Source organism: Bufo gargarizans, unplaced genomic scaffold (assembly GCF_014858855.1).
Source record: "Bufo gargarizans isolate SCDJY-AF-19 unplaced genomic scaffold, ASM1485885v1 original_scaffold_1069_pilon, whole genome shotgun sequence".
Lineage (NCBI taxonomy): Eukaryota > Metazoa > Chordata > Amphibia > Anura > Bufonidae > Bufo > Bufo gargarizans.
This window is the reverse complement of record NW_025334223.1, coordinates 71,182-97,810: the sequence shown is the minus strand read 5'-3', so window position 1 is coordinate 97,810 and position 26,629 is coordinate 71,182. Positions and strand designations below refer to the sequence as shown.

Here is a 26,629-nt window from a genome sequence, read left to right as displayed (position 1 = left end):
CCGTTGCCATATAAATGAACTGTACTGATGACCCTGAGGCAAGTGACTAAGTAAAGGTTCCATTGCTTTCAACCATTGATAACTCGTCCTTTCTACCACTTTCCTTTGCACCTAACTGTGGCTGGTGTCACGAACACCAGGGACCCTGCCTCCAAGGCACCTAAAAACCCATTCCACCAAGAGCACCTCAACCACCATCTGGCGGAAATCCCTGGACAACAGAGTGTGCCCCGAAGAAACTGGTGCTGTTCTTCCATTCACTGCACGCCGGCGGCCCAGGGAGCACTGCTAACCGTGAGTAAAAACTACTACTACACCCATCGGCCCACTGTAGCTCACGTGTTGCCCCTGCGGCCCAGTCGCTGCACATATAGTAAGGCATAATAATCCATATCTTCGTATCAATGTTAATCAATGTATACCTTAATGGGAATCTGTCACCAGTTTTATGGTTCCCTAACTAAAGGATACTAGCGAGATGCTGGGTCAGTTTCTTTAATTGACCCATCCATGTCAAAATCTTGTATTAAACCCCTTTAGTGCATCATAATGAGTCCTGAATTTTCATGAGCTCCTGGCTTTCCCCACCCACCTGCTGTTGATTCCGCCTGCTGATTGTCAATCAGAGGTAGGTTGGCGAGGAGAGCCGTGAGCTCACGAATATAGAGACTCATCGCATGCGCTGGAGCTGCTAGGATGTAAAAGTGAGGGCATCAGAAAACTGGTGACAGATTCTCTTTAATGCACGCAGAGAGCTGCTGCACCTTGTGTGATTATACTTGTGAGGGGGGGGGAGATTCTCTTGACTTTATACCTCTATATACTAAATCTGATGAAAAAAAGATGACATTCATGTGCTGCAAAAATAACACTTGAAAATTACTAAAACAATGACAATGAATAAACCAATTAATCCGGCGGACTTCAGCTCTGAAGCCAAAATAATTCTAAATGAAAAAAACAACACAGGATGAGTAATGTAAGTATGCAGTGACTTCACCAGCAGAATAGTGAGTGCAGCTCTGGAGTATAATACAGGATGTAACTCAGGATCAGTACAGGATAAGTAATGTAATGTATGTACACAGTGACTGCACTAGCAGAATAGCGAGTGCAGCTCTGGAGTATAATACAGGATGTAACTCAGGATCAGTTCAGGATAAGTAATGTATGTACACAGTGACTCCACCAGCAGAATAGTGAGTGCAGCTTTGGAGTATAATACAGGATGTAACTCAGGATCAGTACAGGATAAGTAATGTATGTACACAGTGACTGCACCAGCAGAATAGTGAGTGCAGCTCTGGAGTATAATACAGGATGTAACTCAGGATCAGTACAGGATAAGTAATGTAATGTATGTACACAGTGACTGCACCAGCAGAATAGTGAGTGCAGCTCTGGAGTATAATACAGGATGTAACTCAGGATCAGTACAGGATAAGTAATATTATGTATGTACACAGTGACTGCACCAGCAGAATAGTGAGTGCAGCTCTGGAGTATAATACAGGATGTAACTCAGGATCAGTATAGGATAAGTAATGTAATGTATGTACACAGTGACTGCACCGGCAGAATAGTGAGTACAGCTCTGGAGTATAACACAGGATGTAACTCAGGATCAGTACAGGATAAGTAATGTAATGTATATACACAGTGACTGCACCAGCAGAATAGTGAGTGCAGCTCTGGAGTATAATACAGGATGTAACTCAGGGTCAGTACAGGATAAGTAATGTATATACACAGTGACTGCACCAGCAGAATAGTTAGTGCAGCTCTGGAGTATAATACAGGATGTAACTCAGGATCAGTACAGGATAAGTAATGTATATACACAGTGACTGCACCAGCAGAATAGTGAGTGCAGCTCTGGAGTATAATACAGGATGTAACTCAGGATCAGTACAGGATAAGTAATGTATGTACACAGTGACTGCACCAGCAGAATAGTGGGTGCAGCTCTGGAGTATAATACAGGGTGTAACTCAGGATCAGTACAGGATAAGTAATGTATATACACAGTGACTCTGTCCACTAAACATAACAAATGGAGCTATGTAGTACCAAAAACTGCAACCCCAAAACAGCTGATTGACAGAGGGTGTTGGACCCTTTCTTATCCTATCCTGTTGGTCTATCCTGAGGCTAATGGTGGGTTTAGACGGGCTGATGGAGTGGTCAATTGTCAGGAAGGGCACATTCCTTCCTGACAGTCAGCTGCTCGCTCAAAGACACACTTACATGCAATGATCTCCTTCACAGTATGAGAATGAGGGATCACTCTAACGATCCCTCATCCCCATATAGAATCATTATTTCAGGGCAGCGGATCACTGTTTAGACCGCACAATCTGCTGCCCAGAAGCACTGATTGGTGGTGCCTGCACAAATGACAGTATCACCAGATAAAGAGTGTTTAGCTCGTTCATCGGGTGATCGGCAGCAGATTTACACCGGCAGATTGTTGGGAACGAGCATTCACAGGAATGGTTGTTCCCGATAATCTGCCCGATAATTGGCTTGTGTAAATTCACCTTTAGCCATCAATAGAAAAATCCTGGACACCCCCTTAATGACTGCCAAGGACAGAACAGATGGACCCTATATCTTATGTCTCAAATTTACATATTTTTATTTTTAGAAAATGTAAACTTTATTAACATTTCTCCCTTTATTAGCATTCATTCCAGATGGCCTTGTTAAATAATGTCACCTCGATCATCCTTCTGGGACTCCCTAACCTTCACAGTTTCACATTTCCATTATTCTCTCTACTGTTTATTATATATTGTGGGACCATCTTAGGAAACTTTCTCATCATGGTCTTGTATGTGGTGAGCAAAACCCTTCGGTCACCCATGTACTTCTTCATTACACAGCTGTCACTCTGTGACGTCCTGGTGACTTCAGATATTCTCCCGATTATTCTTCACACTGTCCTTTATGGAGAAACTACTATCACTCTCACCGGCTGCTTCATTCAGTTTTCTATTTTTACCACTTCTGAGTCTTCAGAATGTCTTCTGCTGTCACTGATGTCTTATGATCGATATCTGGCCATCTGTGACCCCCTCCATTATAACGTTATTATGAATCATATGTTTTGTGTGACATCAGTACATATTATTTGGTTGGTGGGATTTTTGGTGACGTTGATGTATGTCATTTCTATGTACAATTTAGAGTTCTGTGGACCATGCGTTATTAACCATTTCTACTGTGATTTTGAACCCATACTGCAGCTCTCCTGCTCTGATACATTTATAATTCACACCCAAGGTCTTATATTGGGATTTTTTTTTGCAATTGCACCTTTTTTATTAATTACAATGTCCTACGTGTACATCGCCATCACTATCCTGAAGATGCCATCCAATACCAGAAGACATAAAGCCTTCTCCACCTGTAGCTCCCACCTCATTGTAGTTTCAGTATTTTATGGAACCTTAATGATTGTTTATATGTCTCCTACAACAAGACAATCCTTGATCCTGAGTAAGGTCTTGTCTCTGATGTATACTGTGCTGACCCCTCTACTTAATCCTATCATATACACTCTGAGGAACAAAGACTTCAAAGAAGCTTTTCATAAATTCAAGCATGTTTTGAAGGGTCTGTTTACAAAGTGATTTTGATGTGAGCCAGAGGTATACCTCAGGATGATGCCCTAACATATGCTGTATCTTAACAGGATGCTGTTATCACACAATTGTATAGTGGCGTATGTCATCCATAGGTTCCTATTAAAGATGAATACATTTGTTAAAAATTGTTCGTTCTGATGTGCCTGAAGAAAGAAATTTGTTTGGGGGACCACTGATGAAGGGAAGGAGAGTTCCCGAAACGCGCCTGGGCTGGATCGCACACTTGAGAAGAAGCACCTCTGCAACGACAAGCATGGCCATGCTGAATAATTGAACATATAAATATCTAAACAATCATAACTGACATCCAAAAATCGAGATAGACACTCTCTCTTCTATTGTGCCAGACGAAAGTCACGTGGGCTAGGTAAAGCCGGAACAACGTTTTAATTCCCGCGAGAGTCCGGGTAAGTTGGCTAGAGGAGTGCGTAGCGAGATGTCGGCTTGGTCCCGCGCCGCTCGATCCTCGCCATACTTAATAAGAACAAAAAGGAAGGTAAGAAGATCTTAAAAAAAACTGCAAATTACTGGCACAAGACTAAAACAAACACAATATATGATCGATTGTATTTCCTTACGAAGATATAAGGAACTTAATCATATGTACAATACCATGTGGAGTAAGACCACTATCTAAAAGTATTTGCCAACCAGAGATCAGACTATACATCCATACATTTATACATTGGAGCTTGAATAACTGCTGAGCACTTTACCACTCTGCAGCAATATAGAATCTTCAGCAAAGTATAAGGGACCATCCCCACCTGGGAATCCAAATGTATGTGATTTTATGTCAATTGTATTTTATATTTTATACCAGATTTTATTTATTGTATGTTGTACACGTGTCAACTTTATGCCAACGTAGTTTAATAAAATTTAAATAATTTTTTTTTATTATCAAGAACAAATGTAGAGTGCTCACCCAACACTTTGGTTCTTCTTAATATTTGTTAAAAATAGTTCGTTCTGATGTGCCTGAAGAAAGAAATTTGATTGGGGTACAAATTAATTTTATCCAAGTATTTTTAATGGCTCAGATAGAGAGAGAGAGAGAGAGAGAGAGAGAGAGAGAGAATGAGAGCAAGAGAGAGAAAAAGAAAGAAAGAGAGGGGTAGATAACACTTTTCTCCTTATTGAGATTACTTTAAAGGCCAGGTGACACTACTCTGGGTGTTTGAGAAAAAGATGTGTAAATTAGCTTTCCTTCCCAAAAAGAAAAAGTAAGTTAAGCCTCTGATGCCAGTAAATGAAAAGTAGTCATCCTATAAGTCATTGCTCAACCTTTTAAACAGCTGTTTCTGGATGACTGCCCCTCATCAGTGCAGAGCACAATAAACTTGCTTAGCTAGGTAAGAGGCTTTGGTTAAGACCTGGGGGTACTATTTCTCCTCATCAAGAGCACCCAGTAGGCCAGACAAAGCTCCTCTGGGTTTCAGGGAAAATAAAGCTAAGCCTCAGATGCAGATGTAAGTTAGCTATCCTATTAGTTAAAAGTTAAAGCTATAACTTAGCTAAGCCAGTTCTAAATGTTCTGCAGATGAGATGCTGGCTAAGCTATTATATAAGTTATGCTTTAAGGCCTGCTTAAAATATTGAGCTTTGACTTATAGGATAGCCAGCTTGCATCTGGTGGCATCAGGGCTTAGCTTTATTTTCCTTTTCTTTCTCTCTCTCTCTCTCTCTCTCTCATGTCAAAATAAAAATGACTGTGCTGCCTTATTAGGAATAATGATTACAGATCACGTCTGACAGAGCCTTGGTATTTCTGTAGTGATTAATGTGGTTATAGCACCATCTAGCGGTGATAAGTTGTATTAAGTTGTTTTTCCTGTTACAAAGACTACTGCATTGCATGTGGTGCAAAGCATTGTGGGAGTGCAAAGAATACTGGGAAAGAGCAGCCTCCAGTCACCAAGGAACATCAGCAGAGATGTCCTTCTGCATATCTCCTTCTTAAACTTCACCATCCTTGTAAAAACATATCTGGTGAGAGATCTACCTTTGTTTCAGGGATATTGTGTTATGCAGAGCTGTTTAGTTAGTTATAATTGTTACTCAGGTAGTTACTACTGTTAGCTAGCCATGCAATCTAATTAAAGGCAGCCATTTTACTATGTACTTCAGTGGTATGTTAATGTTATAGTACATGCTATCCATGCTTTATACTTACACATGCTGTTTGTATTCTTGTAGTTTTACCAAACAATCCTTTTTTGCCAATCAACAATCCTGTTTTATCCATCAGTCACACACTTGTACAATCTCTCACTCACGCGCATCGCACAGAGTACAACCTGTTGACCAATAAACAAGTTAGACTACAAAGAACAGTCCTCTTATTTGGAAAACAGGAATGGTTTATGCTGTATGTCAGACTGCACACTGAACATGTATGAAGACAGTACAATGACATATAATGCTATGGGTAAACGGATGGTAGATTGTAAGCTCTTTCCCTCTGGACCAGTCTGTTACTAAATTAATGCATATTTTACTTATGTTATTTTATTTCATGTATGTGTAAGCCATCTTGATGTACAGCACCATGGAATTAACAGTGCTTTCAAATTATTAATAATAACAATATTAAAGGTAGCTCGTGGTAACAGCCTGTTCAAGAACACTCTGCATTGTGAGATTTTTTTATGCTTTCTAAAATTTAAAAAAAGTTTTAAAAATATCCCTTTTTGGTGGAGGTGCCTGCTGGTTTCTATACATACATGGAATATATAATAGATCCACTAATTGCACCACCACAAAAACATGAGACAGTGACAGTGTGCCTGAGTTCCAGAAAAGTATAGAAGCAATGGCTTTTTATTCACAATAACCATTAGAAAATTATATATTTTTTTTGGGAGCAGCAGTACAGTTTGGGCAAGGTAGGAGATGTGCGGCTGTGTAGAGGTAGTAGTAGTGGCTAGAGATGAGTGAAGTTATGAAAAATTCAATTCAGCTGCTTCCCCGAATCTTACAAAGAAATTTGATTTGTGACGAATTACTTTGTCACAAAGCACAATCCTTTGTACGTAGTAGATGCAATGACGGGAAACAGTTATCGCACCCCTCCGTCATTTAACCCCTCAGATGCCGCACTGATCGTGGCATCTGAGGCTACAATTTTGGCCTTTGAGAGGTTAATCAGGGTAAAAAAAAAAAATATTTACCTTATCCATTTGCTCACTTACAGGCCGCCACAGCCATCTTGATTGAAGTTTACGTGGTGACTTGATGACGTCATCATTAGAGATGAGCGAATTTAAAAAAAATTAGATTCGCTGTTAGCCAAATTTTCTGGGAAATTTTTTATTTCAATCCGAATATATTCGTGGTGAATTACGTTAAAAAACAGCTATTTCCTGGCTTCAGAGAGCCTTTATAGTGGTGTAGAACACTGTGCCTTGCAGTAACACGCATAGGGAGTCTGCATTAGTAGTGAAATAATACTGTGAGTCCGTATGACATGCAGATGACAGGCATTGCTCTTAGAATCACTGCACACTTTAATTATTAGGGCAGTCACAGGGCCAAAAATGACCAAATAACTCAAGTATGAACTCAGTCTTACAGGTTGTTGTTAGTGCCAAGAAGAAGCGCAGTCCTTTTAAAACGTCGCCAGCTGATTCCACATAGATGTCTACAGAACCTGTTCTATTAAACGCTTATACAAGTAGAGCCCCCCTGACAGAGTGAAGAGGGTGTGAGCAGTAAGTTTGTGTTGACGTCACTGATTATTTTGCCCTTCCTCTGATCCCTCAGAACAATAACCAACAAAAAACGGATCCTGTTTGTGGAGCATCTGCCTTCACTCGGTCAGCATTTGCTCAATAATCCATCAGTATTGCTAAAGCCAAAAAAACTGGAGTGGATCTAAAACAGAGATGACACGTGAATGGAATATTTGCATGTCTGTTGTGTTTTGTACCCACTCCTGCTTTTGGCTACCAAATAATAAGCCAATTCTGATGGGACAATACAGGCCTTACAGCTGCTACACAGAAAGGATCCATTGTGCGTCTCATTTTTACTTCCTTCTGACAGATCAGAAGAAAGGTCACATAAATGAAGATGTCAGCCAGGCCAAAAGGCAAAATAGTGGCCCAGTCATGAAGTAGGGAGGGTGGGAACAGCATGAGAAGTCCACAGAGTGGACCGATGACATAGTGGTGAGGTGGAAGCAGCATAAGGAGACCTTAGAGTGGCCCAATGACAGAGTGTGGAGGTGGCAGCAGCAGCAGCATCAGGAGGAGGCCACAGAGTGGCACAATGAGAGAGTCTGGAGGTGGCGACAGCAGCAGCATCAGGAGGAGGCCACAGAGTGGTACAATGACAGAGTCTGGAGGTGGCGACAGCAGCATCAGGAGGATACCACAGAGTGGCAAGGTGACATAGTATAGAGATGGAAGCAGCAGGATACCACAGAGTGGCAAGGTGACAGTGTGGATATGACGGCAGCAGCAGGAGAATACCACAGAGTGGCAAGGTGACGTAGTGTGGAGATGGCAGTAGCAGCAGCAGGCGCAGGAGGATACCACATAGTGGCAAGATGACATAGTGTGGAGATGGCAGCAGCAGCAGCATCAGGATACCACAGAGTGGCAAGGTGACATAGTGTGGATATGGCAACAGCAGCAGCAGCAGATGGATACCACAGAGTGGCAAGGTGACATAGTGTGGATATGGCAACAGCAGCAGCAGCAGAAGGATACCACAAGGTGGCAAGGTGACATAGTGTGTGTAACGGAACGCCTGGCACCCCGACCGGGTACCTCCGTCGATAGATGCTCCTAGTGCTTCCAGAGGACTCCAAGCACTCCACCTGACACCGTACGCACTGCATACCCCACGAACCGCCGAAGCTTGGTGGAGGTCTCGCCGTCTCCTACCCACCCTGGACCTACGACAAGGCTCCAGGCTCCAGTGGGTGAATCTCTCCTAAATTCAGAGACAGGAACCAGGAACAAGCTCTTACAAGAGCTTATACTCAGGGGAGTATTGTGATATAGCAATCCCCAAGAGTGTAGTTATCACATTCCCCAAACATGAGCCAAGACTTCATGAAGGTTTAAAAGCAGCATCTCACTTTATTTTAACACACAAGCATTTTATACACATCTTCCAACAAGGTTAACACCCACAGGGTTTTGTAAAAACAGCCAATAACCACTTACAATACACTCAGACACTCCCACACAAAATGCTCCCATCTGCCCATGATAGAATTACCTCACACTGGGTTGATGCAATCATCACAGACAGGCGAATACACAATATCCTCTGTCCTGGAGACAACCGAGAAGTAATTCAATTATCTCTCAGGACAAAGGACATCGCCAATCCACACAGAGAGACAATGGAACAGACCTCCCTACTCAACGTATACAATGTCCCATCCTTTTCAATACACATAGACATTTAACATCCAACAATGGCATGAATTAGACCAGGGGTTCAAGTTAGTCCAAGTCCTTTGTGAACAAATGAGGCCTGGCTGATGAGAGGGCCCATAATCCTGTGGCAGGAGGCTGGCAAACAGCCCCCTCCAAAACACCGTGGCGAGGTTGGTTTAATCACACATCTCCCCCTCCCAGGGAAGACTAACCAGATATTTGACCTCACGGTCAGTACCTGAGTTAGTCTGGCAGTCCAACCACAACCCCATACTGGACCTGTTGAATTTTGGGGCCTGGCTCTGTTCTGTATGTCCCCAGCTGTTGAGTGGGCATCTGCGACTCCTTGCTGCCTTGTGGTTCTCCAGCTTGAAGCTGTAGGTACTTGGTGGGCAGAGGCCGACTGCGCTCTGCCCAGATGCCAGCTCTTCCGCTGGGGTAGCCTGTGGGAAGTCCGGCTTTGGAGAAGAGGATAGGGGAGGGCAGAGGTTGACTGCGCTCTGCCCAGATGCCAGCTCTTCCGCTGGGGTAGCCTGTGGGAAGTCCGGCTCTGGAGAAGAGGATAGGGGAGGGCAGAGGCCGACTGCGCTCTGCCCAGATGCCAGCTCTTCCGCTGGGGTAGCCTGTGGGAAGTCCGGCTCTGGAGAAGAGGATAGGGGAGGGCAGAGGCCGACTGCGCTCTGCCCAGATGCCAGCTCTTCCGCTGGGATGGGGTCAGGGAATTCCGCCCCCAGGACCTTGTTGCGGATCAGCTGTGGAGAGGAGGGATCGTTTACCTCCTCCTCCTGGCATTCCTGCAGGGTTGGTGGGGGATCTGTACCGGCCGTCCAGCATCACGGTAGGCCTGGTGCAGAGACTGCGGTCCCATCTGCACCTGCCGACTGGGGTTCCTCCCAGTACCAGTCTATAAAGTCCCCTACCTCCACAGTTGGTGAGGAAGTAGGGGATACCTCAGCGGTGACTTGCCAGGGGTAGGGCTGCAGGTCTGGGCCTGGTATCCAACTGTCTTGTATCTTGCGCTGGGCTTGAATGGAGCAAAGCAACTGTTGATAATCTTGCTCCAGCTCCCACTCCCTTTGGACCAGAAAGGTCAGATCTGCCCCCACCCCACTAGTTGTAGGCCAATTGTGCAAGTCCCACCTGTAGTCAGTAATGTCCCAAAATCTAGACTCTTCTGTGCTCCCAAAGTCAATGTCTTCAAAAGACTCCCACAATAACACAGGGCAATTATATTCCTCACCTTCGGGCTTGGCGTACTCCTCCATCCATGGAGACTGTCATACTGTGTCCCACCATAGTGCTTGGTAAGCGTCATCCAGCCAGGTTTCCTGCCATACCAGTGTCTCAAGCTCTGACGCCCACTCCGTCAATGGTTGCTCTCCCAGTAGAGGTAGTCGCAGCACCAATCGCATTCGCATTCTCTGCTCCTCACTGGGAAGACTCTCACCCCTTCGACGCTGCACGTCCTCCATGGCCTGGTGCCATACGCCTTTCCGCTCGGCATCCCTGTAATCCGGGTGATCTTCCTCCTGGAATGCTGTGCAGGAACCAACGGCATCCATATTGCTGTAGCCAGGGGCGCTGTACGGATACTAGCATTGCCCTCAATATACTCCACGAACGGTGTCTCCGAGCTGCTTCTCCTCACACTAGGACGCCATCCCACTGCTGCCACCAATGTAACGGAATGCCTGGCACCCCGACCGGGTACCTCCGTCGATAGATGCTCCTAGTGCTTCCAGAGGACTCCAAGCACTCCACCTGACACCGTACGCACTGCATACCCCACGAACCGCCGAAGCTTGGTGGAGGTCTCGCCGTCTCCTACCCACCCTGGACCTACGACAAGGCTCCAGGCTCCAGTGGGTGAATCTCTCCTAAATTCAGAGACAGGAACCAGGAACAAGCTCTTACAAGAGCTTATACTCAGGAGAGTATTGTGATATAGCAATCCCCAAGAGTGTAGTTATCGCATTCCCCAAACATGAGCCAAGACTTCATGAAGGTTTAAAAGCAGCATCTCACTTTATTTTAACACACAAGCATTTTATACACATCTTCCAACAAGGTTAACACCCCCAGGGTTTTGTAAAAACAGCCAATAACCACGTACAATACACTCAGACACTCCCACACAAAATCCTCCCCTCTGCCCGTGATAGAATTACCTCACACTGGGTTGATGCAATCATCACAGACAGGCGAATCCACAATATCCTCTGTCCTGGAGACAACCGAGAAGTAATTCAATTATCTCTCAGGACAAAGGAGATCGCCAATCCACACAGAGAGACAATAGAACAGACCTCCCTACTCAACGTATACAATTTCCCACCCTTTTCAATACACATAGACATTTAACATCCAACAATGGCATGAATTAGACCAGGGGTTCAAGGTAGTCCAAGTCCTTTGTGAACAAATGAGGCCTGACTGATGAGAGGCCCCATAATCCTGTGGCAGGAGGCTGGCAAACAGCCCCCTCCAAAACACTGTGGCGAGGTTGGTTTCGTCACAGTGTGGATATGGCAACAGCAGCAGAAGGATACCACAGAGTGGCAAGGTGACATAGTGTGGAGATGGCAGTAGCAGCAGCAGCATCAGGAGACCACAGAGTGGCAAAGTGACATAGTGTGGATATGGCAGCAGCAGGAGGATACTAGTGTTCAGCGCGAATATTCAAATTACGAATATTTATCGCAAATATTGCAACTTTGAGAATTTGAGAATATTTTGAATAAAGTGCTATATATTCGTGTTTCGAATATTAGTCTTTTTTTTTTACAAAAAAAAACGGCAAGGTAATGATCGCGTAATATGCGAATATTACGCGATCAATACAGGCGTGCATCAAAAACGAATATATACAGTAGCACTATAGTATATAGTGCTATATATTCGTTTTTTAGAATATTCGTCAATTTTTGCCATCTGAAGTTATGATTCCTCCCTGCTTAAGTTGCTTGTCAAGCAACTTAAGCAGGGAAAAATCATGACTTCAGATGGAATAAAATGCAGAATATTCTAAAAAACTAATATATAGCACTATATTCTTTAGTGCTACTGTATATATTCGTTTTTGACCTACGTCTGTATTGATCGCGTAATATTCGCATATTACGCAATCATTACCTTTCCGATTTTTCGAGTAAAAAAATGTAGACTATAACGAATATTCAAATTTGTGAATATGCGACAAATATTCTACAAAATATTCGCTAAATATCGTGAATTTGATTATGACCCCTGCCGCTCATCACTAGAGGATACCACAGAGTGGCAAGGTGACATAGTGTGGATATGGCAGCAGGAGGATACCACAGAGTGGCAAGGTGACATAGTGTGGAGAAGGCAGCAGCAGTAGGAGGAAACCACAGAGTGGCAAGGTGACATAGTGTGAAGATGGCAGCAGCAGCATCAGGAGACCACAGAGTGGCAAGCTGACAGTGTGGATATGGCAGCAGCAGCAGCAGGAGGATACCACAAAGTGGCAAGATGACATAGTGTGGAGATGGCAGCAGCAACTGCATCAGGAGACCACAAAGTGACCCGATAACAGAGTGGGGCGGTGGGGTGCAATACTAGTACCCGCTGACGAAGGTGGGTGAAAGAAGGAGCACTTGGCATTAGATGTGTGGCATCAGGCGGGTTGCAGCATCAGAGTAGTAGTTGAGGCAGGTAGTCAGAAGAAACCGGTCTCTTTTATCAAAGTGTTGGTGTGGCACCATGGATGATCTAGTCTGATGCATCAGGAATTGGTGGTTGGAAATCCTGGCTGATGCACATCTGATTCATCTTGACAAAGGTCAGTCTCTCCACATTTTGGGTGGACAGGCAAATTCTTCTTGGGGTAACTATGGCCGCACTAATCACCCGCTCTGATGCCACACTACTAGCCGGGCAGGACAGTTTTTCCAGGGAAAACTATGCTAGTTGCAGCCACAAATCCAGTTTGGCTGGATGTGTGTTGGGGGAGAGCTCCAGGTCTTTTTGCTGCTGCTGGTAAATAGTTTCTTCACTATGCGGGTGAAGAAAGCTACTCATCAGCGACTGTAGACTCAGGCTGCTGCTGATGGAGCTGGTACTGCTTCTGCCACCCCACTCCTCCCCAACAGCCATGGCAGTGGAACGTGAGCGCAGAGGGCCCCCAGTTAGATCTGCGAGAGGATGGACGATGGTGCAAATAGGCAGCGGCCAACTCACTACATAAGATGTCTCTGTAGTAGTTCAGTTTGTCCTCCCTCTCAGTGGGTGTAAAAAAGGCCCCCATTCTGGACCAGTAGCGAGGGTCCAACAAGGTGGAGAGCCAGAAGTCATCCCTCTGCCTAATGGTGACAATTCGACTGTCACTATGTCACGGACGGTGTACAGGAAACAAGGCAAAGCAACATGTATAAACGACTCGCTGGATCCCAAAACTAAGGAACCAAGGGAGACCCCTGCAGAAGACCTGGCACTTTCCCTGGCTGCTCAGCCTATGCAAAGATCCGAATGGTGGAGGTTTGCATATCCACGAACCTTGAATATAAAGCCCTGAGCACCCTACAATAATGAGGGGACACGACCACCGGCTCCCTACACAAGATACGGAGGGAGTCAGGGTCACCTGGGATCCAGCAAACAGAAAATAACAGATAAAGGTACCACACTTAGCTTTGAAGCAAACAGGAGGACAGAGTCAGCCAGCACACACACTCCAGGAAGAAGTATAAGCCGCCCAGAAAAGCCTTCTGGGGAATTATTTAAAGGGAAGCAATTAGTCCAACACATGACAGCCGAGAGAGACTAACGAGAGGAGGAGCTGAATACCACAACACAGAAACTCAAGGAGGAGGTTCTGAAAGGCCTCTGTCAGAGCTTCTCAGCTGTCTGGTTGTGACAGTACCCCTCCCTCTACGAGTGGACTCCGGACACTCAGAACCCACCTTCTCAGGATGGGACCTATGGAAAGCCCTGATGAGACGAGAGGCTTTAATGTCCGTCACTGGGACCCACATCCTCTCCTCAGGACCATACCCCTCCCAATGAACTAGGTACTGAAGAGAACCGCGGACAAGACGAGAATCCACAATCTTAGAGACCTGAAATTCAAGATTCCCATCAACCATAATCGGAGGAGGAGGCAAAGGCGAGGGTACAATGGGTTGAACATAAGGTTTCAATAAGGACTTATGAAAAACATTATGGATCTTCCAAGTCTGAGGAAGATCAAGACGGTATGCAACAGGATTGATGACAGACAGGATTTTGTAAGGCCCAATAAACCTAGGACCCAACTTCCAGGAGGGAACCTTCAATTTGATATTCTTGGTAGACAACCACACCAGATCACCAACATTCAGGTCCGGACCAAGCACACGTCTTTTATCAGCCACACGCTTATATCTCTCACTCATGCTCTTTAGATTAACTTGAATCTTTTGCCAAATAGATGACAAAGACGAGGAGAATCTGTCCTCATCAGGTAAACCAGAAGACCCCTCTCCCGAGAAAGTCCCAAACTGTGGATGAAACCCATATGCACCAAAAAATGGTGACTTATCAGAGGACTCCTGACGACGGTTATTTAAAGCAAACTCAGCAAGGGACAAAAAAGAACACCAATCCTCTTGATTCTCCGCCACAAAACAACACAGATATGTCTCCAGATTCTGATTGACGCGCTCTGTCTGGCCATTCGACTGCGGGTGGAAAGCAGAAGAGAATGACAACCGAACCCCCAAGCGAGAACAGAAAGCCTTCCAGAATCTGGAAACAAACTGCGTGCCCCTATCAGAGACTATGTCTGAAGGAATACCGTGCAATTTGACAATGTGATCAACAAATGCCTGCGCCAGCGTCTTAGCATTGGGCAAACCAGGAAAAGGGATGAAATGCACCATTTTGCTAAAACGGTCCACCACCACCAGAATCACAGTCTTCCCCGAGGAACGAGGCAGGTCCGTTATGAAGTACATGGACAAATGTGTCCAAGGACGGGAAGGAATGGGTAAGGGAAGGAGAGGACCTGATGGCCGTGAATGAGGGACTTTGGCACGAGCGCAAGTCTCGCAGGCTGCCACAAAACCCTCAACCGACTTACGAAGCGCAGGCCACCAGAATCTCCGAGCGATGAGATCTAGTGTGGCTCTTACCCCCGGGTGCCCAGCAAGGACAGTATCGTGGTGTTCTTTAAAAATCTTGTGTCTTAAAGCGAGAGGCACAAACAACCTCCCAGGAGGACAAAGATCAGGAGCCTCTGACTGGGCTGCCTGCACCTCTGCCTCCAATTCAGGAAAAAGAGCAGAGACTACCACACCTTCAGCCAAAATGGGACCCGGGTCTTCAAAATTCCCGCCTCCCGGAAAACAACGTGACAGGGCATCTGCCTTCACATTCTTAACTCCAGGGCGGAACGTGACAACAAAATTAAACCTAGAAAAGAACAACGACCATCTGGCCTGTCTCGGGTTCAGACGCTTGGCTGACTCCAAGTAGGCCAGATTTTTATGGTCAGTAAATACGGTAATAGGGTGTCTGGCTCCCTCTAGCCAATGGCGCCATTCCTCAAAAGCCAACTTGATGGCCAACAATTCCCTATCTCCCACATCGTAATTTCTCTCTGCGGAGGAGAGTTTTCTTGAGAAAAAGGCACACGGTCGCCAATTGGCAGGAGAGGAACCCTGAGACAAGACCGCTCCCACACCCACCTCAGAAGCATCAACCTCAACTATGAAGGGTAAAGAAACATCAGGTTGCACCAAGATGGGAGCGGAAGCAAAACTCTCCTTGATATCAGAAAAAGCCTTACGCGCCTCTACTGACCAAGAAGAAAAATCTACCCCCTTTCTGGTCATATCAGTGAGTGGTTTAACAATAGAAGAATAATTCAAAATGAACTTCCTGTAATAATTGGCAAAGCCCAAAAAAAACGCATCAGCGCCTTTTGATTCTCAGGAAGCTCCCACTCAAGCACAGCGCGGACCTTCTCGGGGTCCATGTGAAAACCAGAAGCGGAGAGAAGAAACCCCAGAAATTGAATTTCTGGAACCGCAAACACACATTTTTCCAGTTTTGCATATAATTTATTCTCCCGCAGGATGAGCAAGACCTGACGTAAATGTTCCTTATGAGTTTTGAAATCGGGAGAAAAAATCAAAATGTCATCCAAATACACCAATACAAATTTTCCCATCAAATGATAAAAAATGCTGTTCACGAAATGCTGAAAAACGGCTGGGGCATTCATCAAACCAAAAGGCATAACCAAGTTTTCAAAATGGCCCTCAGGGGTATTGAAGGCCGTCTTCCATTCGTCCCCTTCTCTGACCCTGACCAGGTTGTATGCCCCTCTTAGATCTAATTTGGAAAAGACTTTAGCCCCAACAACCTGGTTAAATAGGTCCGGGATCAGAGGAAGCGGATAAGGGTCACGAATTGTGATATTGTTCAGCTCCCTGAAATCCAGACAAGGTCTTAAAGAACCATCTTTTTTCTTAACAAAGAAAAAACCAGCGGCAACAGGTGACTTCGAGGGTCGTATGTGTCCCTTTCTCAGACTCTCAGAGATATAAGCACGCATAGCGATCCTCTCAGGTTGGGAAAGATTGTATAAACGAGATTTAGGCAGCTTGGCGTCTGGGATGAGATTAATAGGGCAATCGTACTCCCTGTGCGGGGGCAAATCCTGAACTCCACTCTCAGAGAAGACATCCGAAAATTCAGAGAGAAAAGATGGTACAGTCTTAGTAGCAACCTCAGAAACAGATGTCATGAGGCAATTCTCTCTGCAAAAGTCACTCCAACCATTTATTTGCTTCGCTTGCCAATCAATGGTGGGGTTATGCTTAGTGAGCCAGGGCAGCCCCAACACCAGAGGGGTGGGTAAACCACTAAGGACGAAACATGACACATCCTCAACATGAGCATCACTCACAATTAAACGGATATTGTGAACTATGCCCTTTAATGATTTTTGAGAAAGTGGAGCGGAATCGATAGCAAAAACAGGAATATCCTTTCCCAAAGTGCGCACCTGGAAACCATGAGTTATCGCAAATTGATTATCAATGAGATTAACCGCTGCTCCACTATCCACAAAAATCTCACAAAAAATTTCCTAGCCGGCAGGACAAAACGGGAACTACAAGCAAATGGAAAACCTTCAATTTCCGCCTCAACCCTGCCAATAGTAATAGACGGAACATTTTTAAAAGATTTTTTCCTGTTTGTTTCTTTATTACTCCCATAAAACTGCCTGAATCTCCTAGAGGGACAAATATTTGCCAAATGATTTATACCTCCACAACAAAAACAAACCCTCCCATGCGAGCTGAATCTTCTATTGTCAGAAGCAATCAACCCCAGCTGCATGGGCTCCTGCTCAGAAGGGGCTGACGGCGACTGAGACCCCTGCGCACAGAACGGGACCGCTGCACTGTCCTGGGACTGAGTATGACAGGAAGGGGACATCTCTCCTCTCTCTCTAAGACGCCTGTCAATACGAACGGCCTGAGACATAGCAGAGTCCAAAGAAATAGGCCTCTCATGAAAGGCAAATGCATCTTTCAATCCCTCTGAAAGACCATGGCAAAATTGACTTCGGAGCGCAGCATCATTCCAACCAGTATCAACTGCCCATCTCCGAAATTCTGAGCAGTATATTTCTGCGGATTGTTTACCCTGGCATAATAGACGTAGTCTAGACTCAGCCAGAGCAATACGATCCGGATCATCATATATCTGACCCAGGGCTAAAAAGAATTCATCCACTGAACGGAGAGGCCGTGCCCCCTCCGGCAGCGAAAAGGCCCAGGACTGAGCGTTACCCCTGAGCAGCGATATAATGATCCCCACCCTCCGTCCCTCATCTCCAGAGGAAAGGGGAAGAAGGCGAAAATGGAGTTTGCAAGCCTCTCTAAAACGCACAAAATTCTCACTACCCCCGGAGAACGTATCCGGGAGCGAGATCTTAGGCTCAGAACAAGCTCCATGAACGCCAGCTGAACCGGTCACTTGAAGCTGAGAAAAAGTCTTACGGAGGTCAGCTACCTCCAATGAAAGACCCTGGAAGCGTTCAGCCAAAAGTGAAACCGGATCCATGCTTGAGACGGTTTTGGGCGGCTTATAATGTCACGGACGGTGTACAGGAAACAAGGCAAAGCAACATGTATAAACGACTCGCTGGATCCCAAAACTAATTAACCAAGGGAGACCCCTGCAGAAGACCTGGCACTTTCCCTGGCTGCTCAGCCTATGCAAAGATCCGAATGGTGGAGGTTTGCATATCCACGAACCTTGACTATAAAGCCCTGAGCACCCTACAATAATGAGGGGACACGACCACCGGCTCCCTACACAAGATACGGAGGGAGTCAGGGTCACCTGGGATCCAGCAAACAGAAAATAACAGATAAAGGTACCACACTTAGCTTTGAAGCAAACAGGAGGACAGAGTCAGCCAGCACACACACTCCAGGAAGAAGTATAAGCCGCCCAGAAAAGCCTTCTGGGGAATTATTTAAAGGGAAGCAATTAGTCCAACACATGACAGCCGAGAGAGACTAACGAGAGGAGGAGCTGAATACCACAACACAGAAACTCAAGGAGGAGGTTCTGAAAGGCCTCTGTCAGAGCTTCTCAGCTGTCTGGTTGTGACACACTACCAAGCAAGTGAGCATGCATCGGGCCATTTGCGCAAGTAACTCGGAGGGACTCCCTGCCTCCATCTCTACTGCATACTGCCACGGTATGCCTGGGCCCTCAGTCACATCTTCCTCATCGCCCTGGAGCTCCTCTGGCTGCTCCTGCTCCTCCTCTCCTGTCACCTGAGTAGAAAAACTACCCATTTGGCTACACATTGCCTGTGCTCCAATGTCCTCCCCCTCCTCCTACTCCTTCATTTCAGCCCCCACAAGGCTCATGTGCCCTTGAGATCTAGGCACCACGTCTCCAGTGCCCTGACCAGCCATTGTTACCAGCATCTGTCCCAGCAGTGAAGCAGTGGAATGACATTGTTCATCCTGTAGTCATTGATGGCCTTTCTCTGTTCGTATAGTCTGTCCAACATATGGAGGGTGGAATTCCAATGGGTGGAAACGTCGCACATCAGCCTATGTTGGGGGATGCTGTTCTGCCGCTGCAGCTCAAGGGGGGTGTGCTTTGGGGTGTACGAGTGGCTGAAGTGCATGCAAAGTTTCCTGGCCATTTTTGGATGTCTTGTAGTTGGGTGGAAGACTTCAGGAACTGCTTGACAACCAGATTGTACACATGTGCCATGCAGGGTGCATGGCTCAGCCTTTCTTGACCAAGCGCAGACACAATGTTCTTCCCATTGTCGGTCAACATGGTTCCGATTTTGAGTTGTCGGGGAGAATGCCAGTATTTGATTTCTTGACGAAGGACACGGAGCAGTTCCTCCCCTGTGTGACTCCGTTCGCCCAGTGAAACGAGGTGCAGAACAGCGTGACACTGCCGTGCCCTGCACATGTGGTATGCTGGAGGGGCACTGTGACTTGTCCCTGCAGTGGAGGTTGAGGACATGGTGGAGGATGAGGAGGCAGAGGCGGACATTGTCGCAGGACCAATGGCGTGACAACATGGAGGCGGAAGCGCAGAGACCTGGCCAAATTGCTGGTGTGGCTGTGCAGGAACTACATTCACCCAGTGGGCCGTAAATGACATGTACTGTCCCTGACCATAGTTGTAGCTCCACACGTCGGCGCTGCCGTGCACTTTGGCAGACACCAACAGGCTCAAGGACTGGCCCACCTTCTGTTCTACATATGTGTGCAGGGCTGGTACTGCCTTTTTGTCACTACCAAGCAAGTGAGCATGCATCGGGCCATTTGCGCAAGTAACTCGGAGGGACTCCCTGCCTCCATCTGCCACTCTCCACCTCGGCTCGGCACAAGCGATCAGTTCTCTGAAAGGTGCAGAGTCCACCACTTGGAAAGGGAGGGACTGCAGCACCAGCAACTTGGACAGGAGTACATTCAGCTTATGCGCTGTTGGATGCATGCACGCATACTGCTGTCTCTTGGCAATCGCTTCGGTGATCGATTGCTGACGGAATGACTGACGAGGAGGAGGAGGAGCAGGAGCATCTGGACCAGCAGAAGATGGGAATGACAGACAGCTCACTTCGGCTGAGGTGGTGGAGCCTTGACTGGCTAAAATCTGGTGCGTGCCACCGGGTGATGCAGCGGTAGCTGCGGCAGGATGGGCAACCACATCGGAGCCACGGTTCTCCCAGGCCACTTTATGGTGACGCTGCATATGTTGACGCAGGGCCGTGGTGCCAACATTGGCACCCTGTTCACGCTTCACCTTCTGCCTACATATTCTACATATGGCCACGTTCACCTCCTCTGGCAGCTTAATAAAAAAACTGCCACACCGCCGAGTAGGTGATTTCCCCCCCCAACAGTCCGCACTGACTGACTGCTACCGTCGCTGCCTCCGTGAACCCCTGCACCATTACTTCCCGGGCAGGTAGGCTGCTGCGAAGCAGGTTGTCTACCCCGGGCACGTTTGGCTCCCGACCTGCGATTGCTGCCACCCTGCTGACTCCCTGCCATGCTACCAGCTTGCTGTCTCATCAGCTGCCTCACAGGCAAGCTGCCACCCTCTTCTCCTGATGATGATGAAGCCTCTTCTGTACCCGGCTCCCAAGTGCGATCGGCTTCTTTATCATCGAGTAGTTTCTGCACGTCACTGATGTCGTCCTCAACGGTCTCTGGGTCAGGACCCTGACCGCTCGCAACACCACCTCCCACGCCACTCTCCTCATCACTGCTTGCCCACCTAGCGGAGAAAGTGGCTGATGTCTCCTACAGATCTTGGATGGGCAGTAGCTGCTGACTGTCCTCTAGTAGCTCTTCCTCTCTGAAAAGTGGAGTGGAGCCTACAGCATATATTACTTCTTGCAGTGAGGGAACAGCAAAAGAAAGAGGCAGGTTAAGGACAGGTGAGGGCACAGGGACTGCTCCCAGGCCATGCCAACTAAGGGTTGTGTCTGACGAACACACCGACTGTTGGCTGGAGGTGTCTGATGTCACTTGGGACGAAGTGATTGACCGAGTCAACCATTCAAGAACCGCTGGGTTGCTGGTCAAGACACGACCGCTAGATGACACCGGGAGCTCAGGCCTCTCGCTGCGACTCCTGCTGCCACGCCCCCTTACTCTGCTGTGACCTCTGCCTGGGCCAGAAACATTTAGGCCTCTGCCACTCATCTGTGCAGGGCCTGGCACTTGTCTGTCTGACATACTTTTAGCTGAAATAAATAAATTAAAAGCAAATTAAAACAGGCCACTAAACGCTTTTGCCACAAATAAGTGCACCAGTGAAGTGCATATATGTTTTTTTTCTGTACTGAAATAGGCCAATAAACTCTCACAAATAAATGCAACAGTGAAGTGCGTATATTTTTTTTTCCTTTTTGTACTGAAATAAGCCACTAAACTCTTTCTACACAAATAACTGCAAAAGTGAAATGTGTATATATTTTTCTTTTTCCACAGATATACAGTGCCTTGCAAAAGGATTCAACCCCCTTGACTTTTTTCGTATTTTGGTGCCTTACAACCTGGAATTAACATGGATTGTTTGAGGATTTGCCCTGCAGAGATTAAAGACGCTGGGATTTTAAATGCGAATTTTAAGAGCATGTTTGTGAGTATGTGCCAATACATTTTTAAATTAAAAACTGTCGGAGCTTCACTATTGTAGGAGCTACTTGTATTCACAGAAACCTCTAAGAAAACGAAAATAACAGTGGATTTACCTGGGGTATATCTGAATTAAGTCCGTGGTTAGACCCTGCGTGATTGCATGCGAACGTGGATCTCCGTTAAAACCAATTCAACCAGCTAAGGAGGATATCACATACACGCCTTGGTTTACACAGTGCTGTGTAAGTATAATCTGTGCAGTGCAGGTTAAATAACGGTACGGACTTACACTATCTTAACTTTTATTAGTTGCAGGATATCCATATATAGGATATTTGCAGCCCCCGGTTCTCTTTCAAAAAGGAAAAGGAAGAAAGAAAAAACTGTTTGTATACTGGCCTTGATCATATGCGCGGTCCGAATTCTATATCTATATATGATAGATTTGATGTTGCTCCTGGGGATCATCAAAGATTTTGATATTTTTTTTATAACCTAACCCTGACTTGTTCTTCTCAACAACATGGTCCCTTACTTGTTTGGAGAGTTCCTCGGTCTTCATGGCAGTGTTTGATTAGTGATGCCTCTTCCTTAGATGTTGCAGCCTCTGGGCCCTTTCAAAAAAGGTGTGTATATGTAATGACAGATCATGTGACACCTAGATTGCAGACAGGTGACATCATTTCACTAATTATGCGACTTCTGAAGGTAATTGGTTGCACCAGAGCTTTTTATGGGCTTCCTAACAAAGGGCGTGAATACATACGCACAGGACAATTTCCTGTTTTCTATTTCTAAACAATAGTTTTATTTATATATTTTTCTCATTTCACTTCACCCACTTAGACTATTGTGTTCTGATCCATCACATAAAATTCAGATTAACAAAACATTGAACTTAAGGCTTTAATGTAACGAAATACGAAAAAAGTCAAGGGGGTGAATACTTTTGCAAGGCACTGTAAGCCACTAAATGCTTTTCAACATAGCACTTGCACCCCAAGAACAAATAGTTGGAATGACAGAGCTGTCTAATGGCTATTTGGATCCCCAAATAATGTTTCCCTGCAATTGTAAATCGCTTTTCTTTTTCACAATGAGGTTTTCCTATTTCTGTCCCGAGCGACTTCAGATGTCTCTCCCTGCACTAAGATGCTGTGAAATCATTCCCCCCTATCCTTTCCCTGCACTTATAAATCGTTTAAAAAATTTTTTTTTTCACAATGAGGTTTTTCCAATTTCTGTCCCTAGCGCCTTCTCACATCTGTCCCTGCACTCTGAACGCTGTAAAATGTCTGACGCCGTATGTATAGGGCTATGACATCACAGGGCTGTCTGGCTGTTGATTGGCTGCATGAATGGCATTATGGGTCAGCCCGCCTTCCCAGAGTTCTTTGCCCCATGTCCTCACACATATAGCCACCATTGGAGCTGCCATTTTAGGAACAATTGCGATTCGTTACCACGAAGTGTGAGGAAATTTGCATTCCTTGCGAATCAAATTTTTACTGAAATTCAGATAGAATTCCACTTCGTCTGATTCGATTCGCTCATCTCTAGTCATCATGCTTGCCGGGCATGGTGACATCATCACTGATGAAGTCACTGCGCCCGACAAGTGTGCTGGTGTGGTGGCGTTTTACCTCACCCTGTGAAAGATTTTGCACAGTTCCTGCAATCAAGATGGCCGCTACAGCCTCTTGGCACGCAAATGGATAAGCTGATTATTTTTCAGGAAATATTGATTTGTTGCCATGAAGTGCGAAGAAATTCGGCTTTGTGGTGTATCAAATTTTTCCTGAAAAACGGATCGAAGTCAATTCGTGTTCGCTCAACACTAGTAGTGGCAGCAACAGTCTAGTACGGGACATGATGGACAGGAAAACAGTAGCAAAGCATCACTGAGCTGGTGATATATATCCAGTCCCACTGTCTGTGGCATACTCCAGACAGGGGTGTCTGCAAATGTTTTGGTTTGTTCATATTGTTATTTAACATATTAACAGTAGCATCTAAAGATTTGGTTGTCAGGGACAGCATTAACCACCCTGTTCATCTCCTCTTGATAGGAGTGGGATGGTCCTGCTTCCTGTCAAGAGAAGGAGATCTAGGTAGGACAGGGAGAAGGAATGAAGCATGTGCTTTAAATCCTATACTCCTGTGAGAAAATGAATCCAGAGAGACTGCAAGAACACCAGGTAACTTGAAAAGCTACAGTGTTATATAGTCAGCAGAGTGACCAGCAAGCCACAGCTCTACAGACCTTGCTGCAGGTGAGAGACTACAGTTCAGACACCCATCACTTAGATAACAGGCCACACCAACTCAAAGCCTGCATTACACTGTGGACACACATATCCCCAAGTACCAGTTTATAGCTGTCAGCCAGAAGAGCAAGAGAGAGTTCTAAGCAAGATAGCCTATCTGAGATGCCTTAGTTGCCACTTTGCCCGCCATCCTACCTCATTACCTCATCATTAGAGATGAGCGAATCAAAGTTAACAAAGTGAAATTCTATCTGAATTTCAGGAAATATTTGTATGTTCCAAAATTGAATTTCCTTGTGCTTTGCGGTAACGTATAGTATTTTTTCTAAAATGGCTGCTGCACATATTAGAAAGAGGAAGTAAGAAGCCCGAGAACGAGGGATCACCCATAATGTTGTGCAGCCACCCAACCAGCAGATAGCCAGCCCTGTGATGTTACAGCCCTATAAAAAGTCTCCTCCTGCCCGGTCTCCACCATTTTCCAGTGAACTTGGTGCAGGGAGAGACGTTACAGGCACTAGGGACAGTGTTTAGGAAATACTTTATTCACCAAAAAATTATTTTGAACAGTTCAGGGACAGATTATTAATAGTGTAGGGATATAATAGGGAGGCATTATCCACACAATAGGGAGAGAGCAATAGGAGCTATTCTATTACACCTTGCTGTACTAATTGGGGTTAAAAAATGTTCTAATACTACAGATTTTAGGTTGTTTGCATTCTTTTATACATATATTATTCCATTAATCCTTGATTCTCTTATTTGGGTGAAACTGCGGCCTGATGATACAGATTTGGGGGGGTTCACATTCTTTTAAATATAATTCATTCCGTTAATCCTTGATTGTGTAAATAGGGTGAAATTGTGTGAAGTTCAGAGAACTGATGGCTTGAGCCGAGCCAAGGTGGAGAGTCCCAAGGCGTCATTACTTATCTAAAAAGGCTGTACGAGCCCTGCACATGTTTGTTTAAACAGAAGGTGGGCAAGTCCTTGAGTCTGTCAGTGTCTGCTAAAGTTCACGGCAGCGCCAACGTGTGGAGCTGTAACTACGGTCAAGGACAATATATGTACTTTACTGTCCACCTCAGCAACTTAGCCAGGTGATAGCACGGGGCGCCTCTGCCTTCTCAATCTGTGAGTCCTGTGCCAATGTCCTCTTCTGCCTCCACAACCTTGTCCTCAGCCTCCACTGCAGGTACAATTCGGAGTGCTCCTCCAGCATACACCTATGCAGAGCATGGCAGTGTCATACTATTCTGCACCTGGTTTCCTAAGCGAACGGAATCACACCAGAGAGAAACTGCTCCGCATCCTTCAAGAGGAGATTGAATCCTGGCTCTCTCCTCTGTAACTGAAAACCGTAACACTGGTAAGCATCACCAACAACGGGAAGAATTTTGAGTCGACACTGCGTAAAGTAAGGCTGACGCATGCTCCCTGCTTGGCAAATGTCTTTAATCTGGTTGTATAAAGCGGTTCCTGAAGTCTTCCTCTCAACTCCAAGACATCCTGAAAACAGTTAGTAAACTGTGCATGCACTTCAGCCACACTTATACTGCAAAACATGCCCTCCTTGAGCAACAAAGGCAGAATAGCGTTCCCAAACATCATCTGATATGCAATGTTTCCACCTCTTTTAGCTACACCCTCCACATATTGAACCAAGCAAAGGAAAGTCATGACTAGTGATGAGCGGGAGGTGCCATATTTGATTTTGCGATATTTTGCGAATATTCGATTGAATATTCGTGTTATATTCGTCGAAATCGAATATTCGTAATTATTCCAATTATCACGAATAATATGCGATTTAATTAATCGCGTATTGCAATTTTTTTCTTTTGATAGTATAAGGCAACGTTCCTATGACTGACTATGGCTAGGCTAATATGTGTATTTTACGAAATTTCATAATATTGCTCTAACTTCGTCTTTTAGAATATTACGAATATTCTAAAAGACGAAGTTAGAGCAAAATTAAAAAATTTCGTAAAATACACATATAGATTGTAATTTAGCTAATATAGTGCTATAATCCTTTTTTTTTCTCTAATTTTTTTTGCCTCTTCTGAACTTAAGTTTTGTAAAATATGTACACTATTAAAAAAATTACTATAGCAGTATATTAGCTTAAATACAATCTATGTGTATTTTATGAAATTTCGTAATATTGCTCTAACTTCGTCTTTTAGAATATTCGTAATATTCTAAAAGACGAAGTTAGAGCAATATTAAGAATATACGTAAAAAGTTGAAATCGCAATTCGATTATTATAACTTGAATTAATCGAATTGCAATTTCAACTTAACACTGCTATATCCCATATTTGTTAATCCTAGCCTATGGAATATAGCAGTGCTAAGTTGAAATCGCAATCCGATTAATTCAAGTTATACTAATCGAATTGCGATTTAAACTTAGCACTGCTATATTCCATATTAGGCTAGAATCAACGAATATGGAATATAGCAGTTAAGTTGAAATCGCAATTCGATTAATTCAAGTTATAATAATCGAATTGTGATTTAAACTTTTTACGTATATTCTTAATATTGCTCTAACTTCGTCTTTTAGAATATTCGTAATATTCTAAAAGACGAAGTTAGAGTAATATTACGAAATTTCGTAAAATACACATATAATATGGAATATAGCAGTG

The 26,629-nt window shown here is 45.1% G+C and overlaps 2 protein-coding genes across 2 annotated transcripts in view; one reads left to right on the top strand and one right to left on the bottom strand.

Annotated features, from left to right (window-relative positions):
* Nucleotides 1-2,696: 2,696 nt before the first annotated feature.
* On the top strand, nt 2,697-3,635 carry LOC122922933 (olfactory receptor 11A1-like). Its single transcript, XM_044273702.1, has one exon. The coding sequence runs from the start codon at nt 2,697-2,699 to the stop codon at nt 3,633-3,635; it is 939 nt and encodes a 312-aa protein (XP_044129637.1).
* A 378-nt stretch (nt 3,636-4,013) lies between these two features.
* Nucleotides 4,014-26,629, bottom strand: part of LOC122922932 (olfactory receptor 1468-like) — a 39,084-nt gene continuing 16,468 nt past the window's right edge. Inside the window, exon 2 of the mRNA XM_044273701.1 lies at nt 4,014-4,124. Within this exon, the coding sequence (XP_044129636.1) occupies nt 4,014-4,124 (111 nt within the window). The remainder of the gene's footprint in view (nt 4,125-26,629) is intronic.

Coding starts and splice junctions, on each gene's coding strand:
- LOC122922933 (XM_044273702.1), top strand. CDS start 2,697: ATGGCCTTGTTAAATAATGTCACCTCGATCATCCTTCTGGGACTCCCT.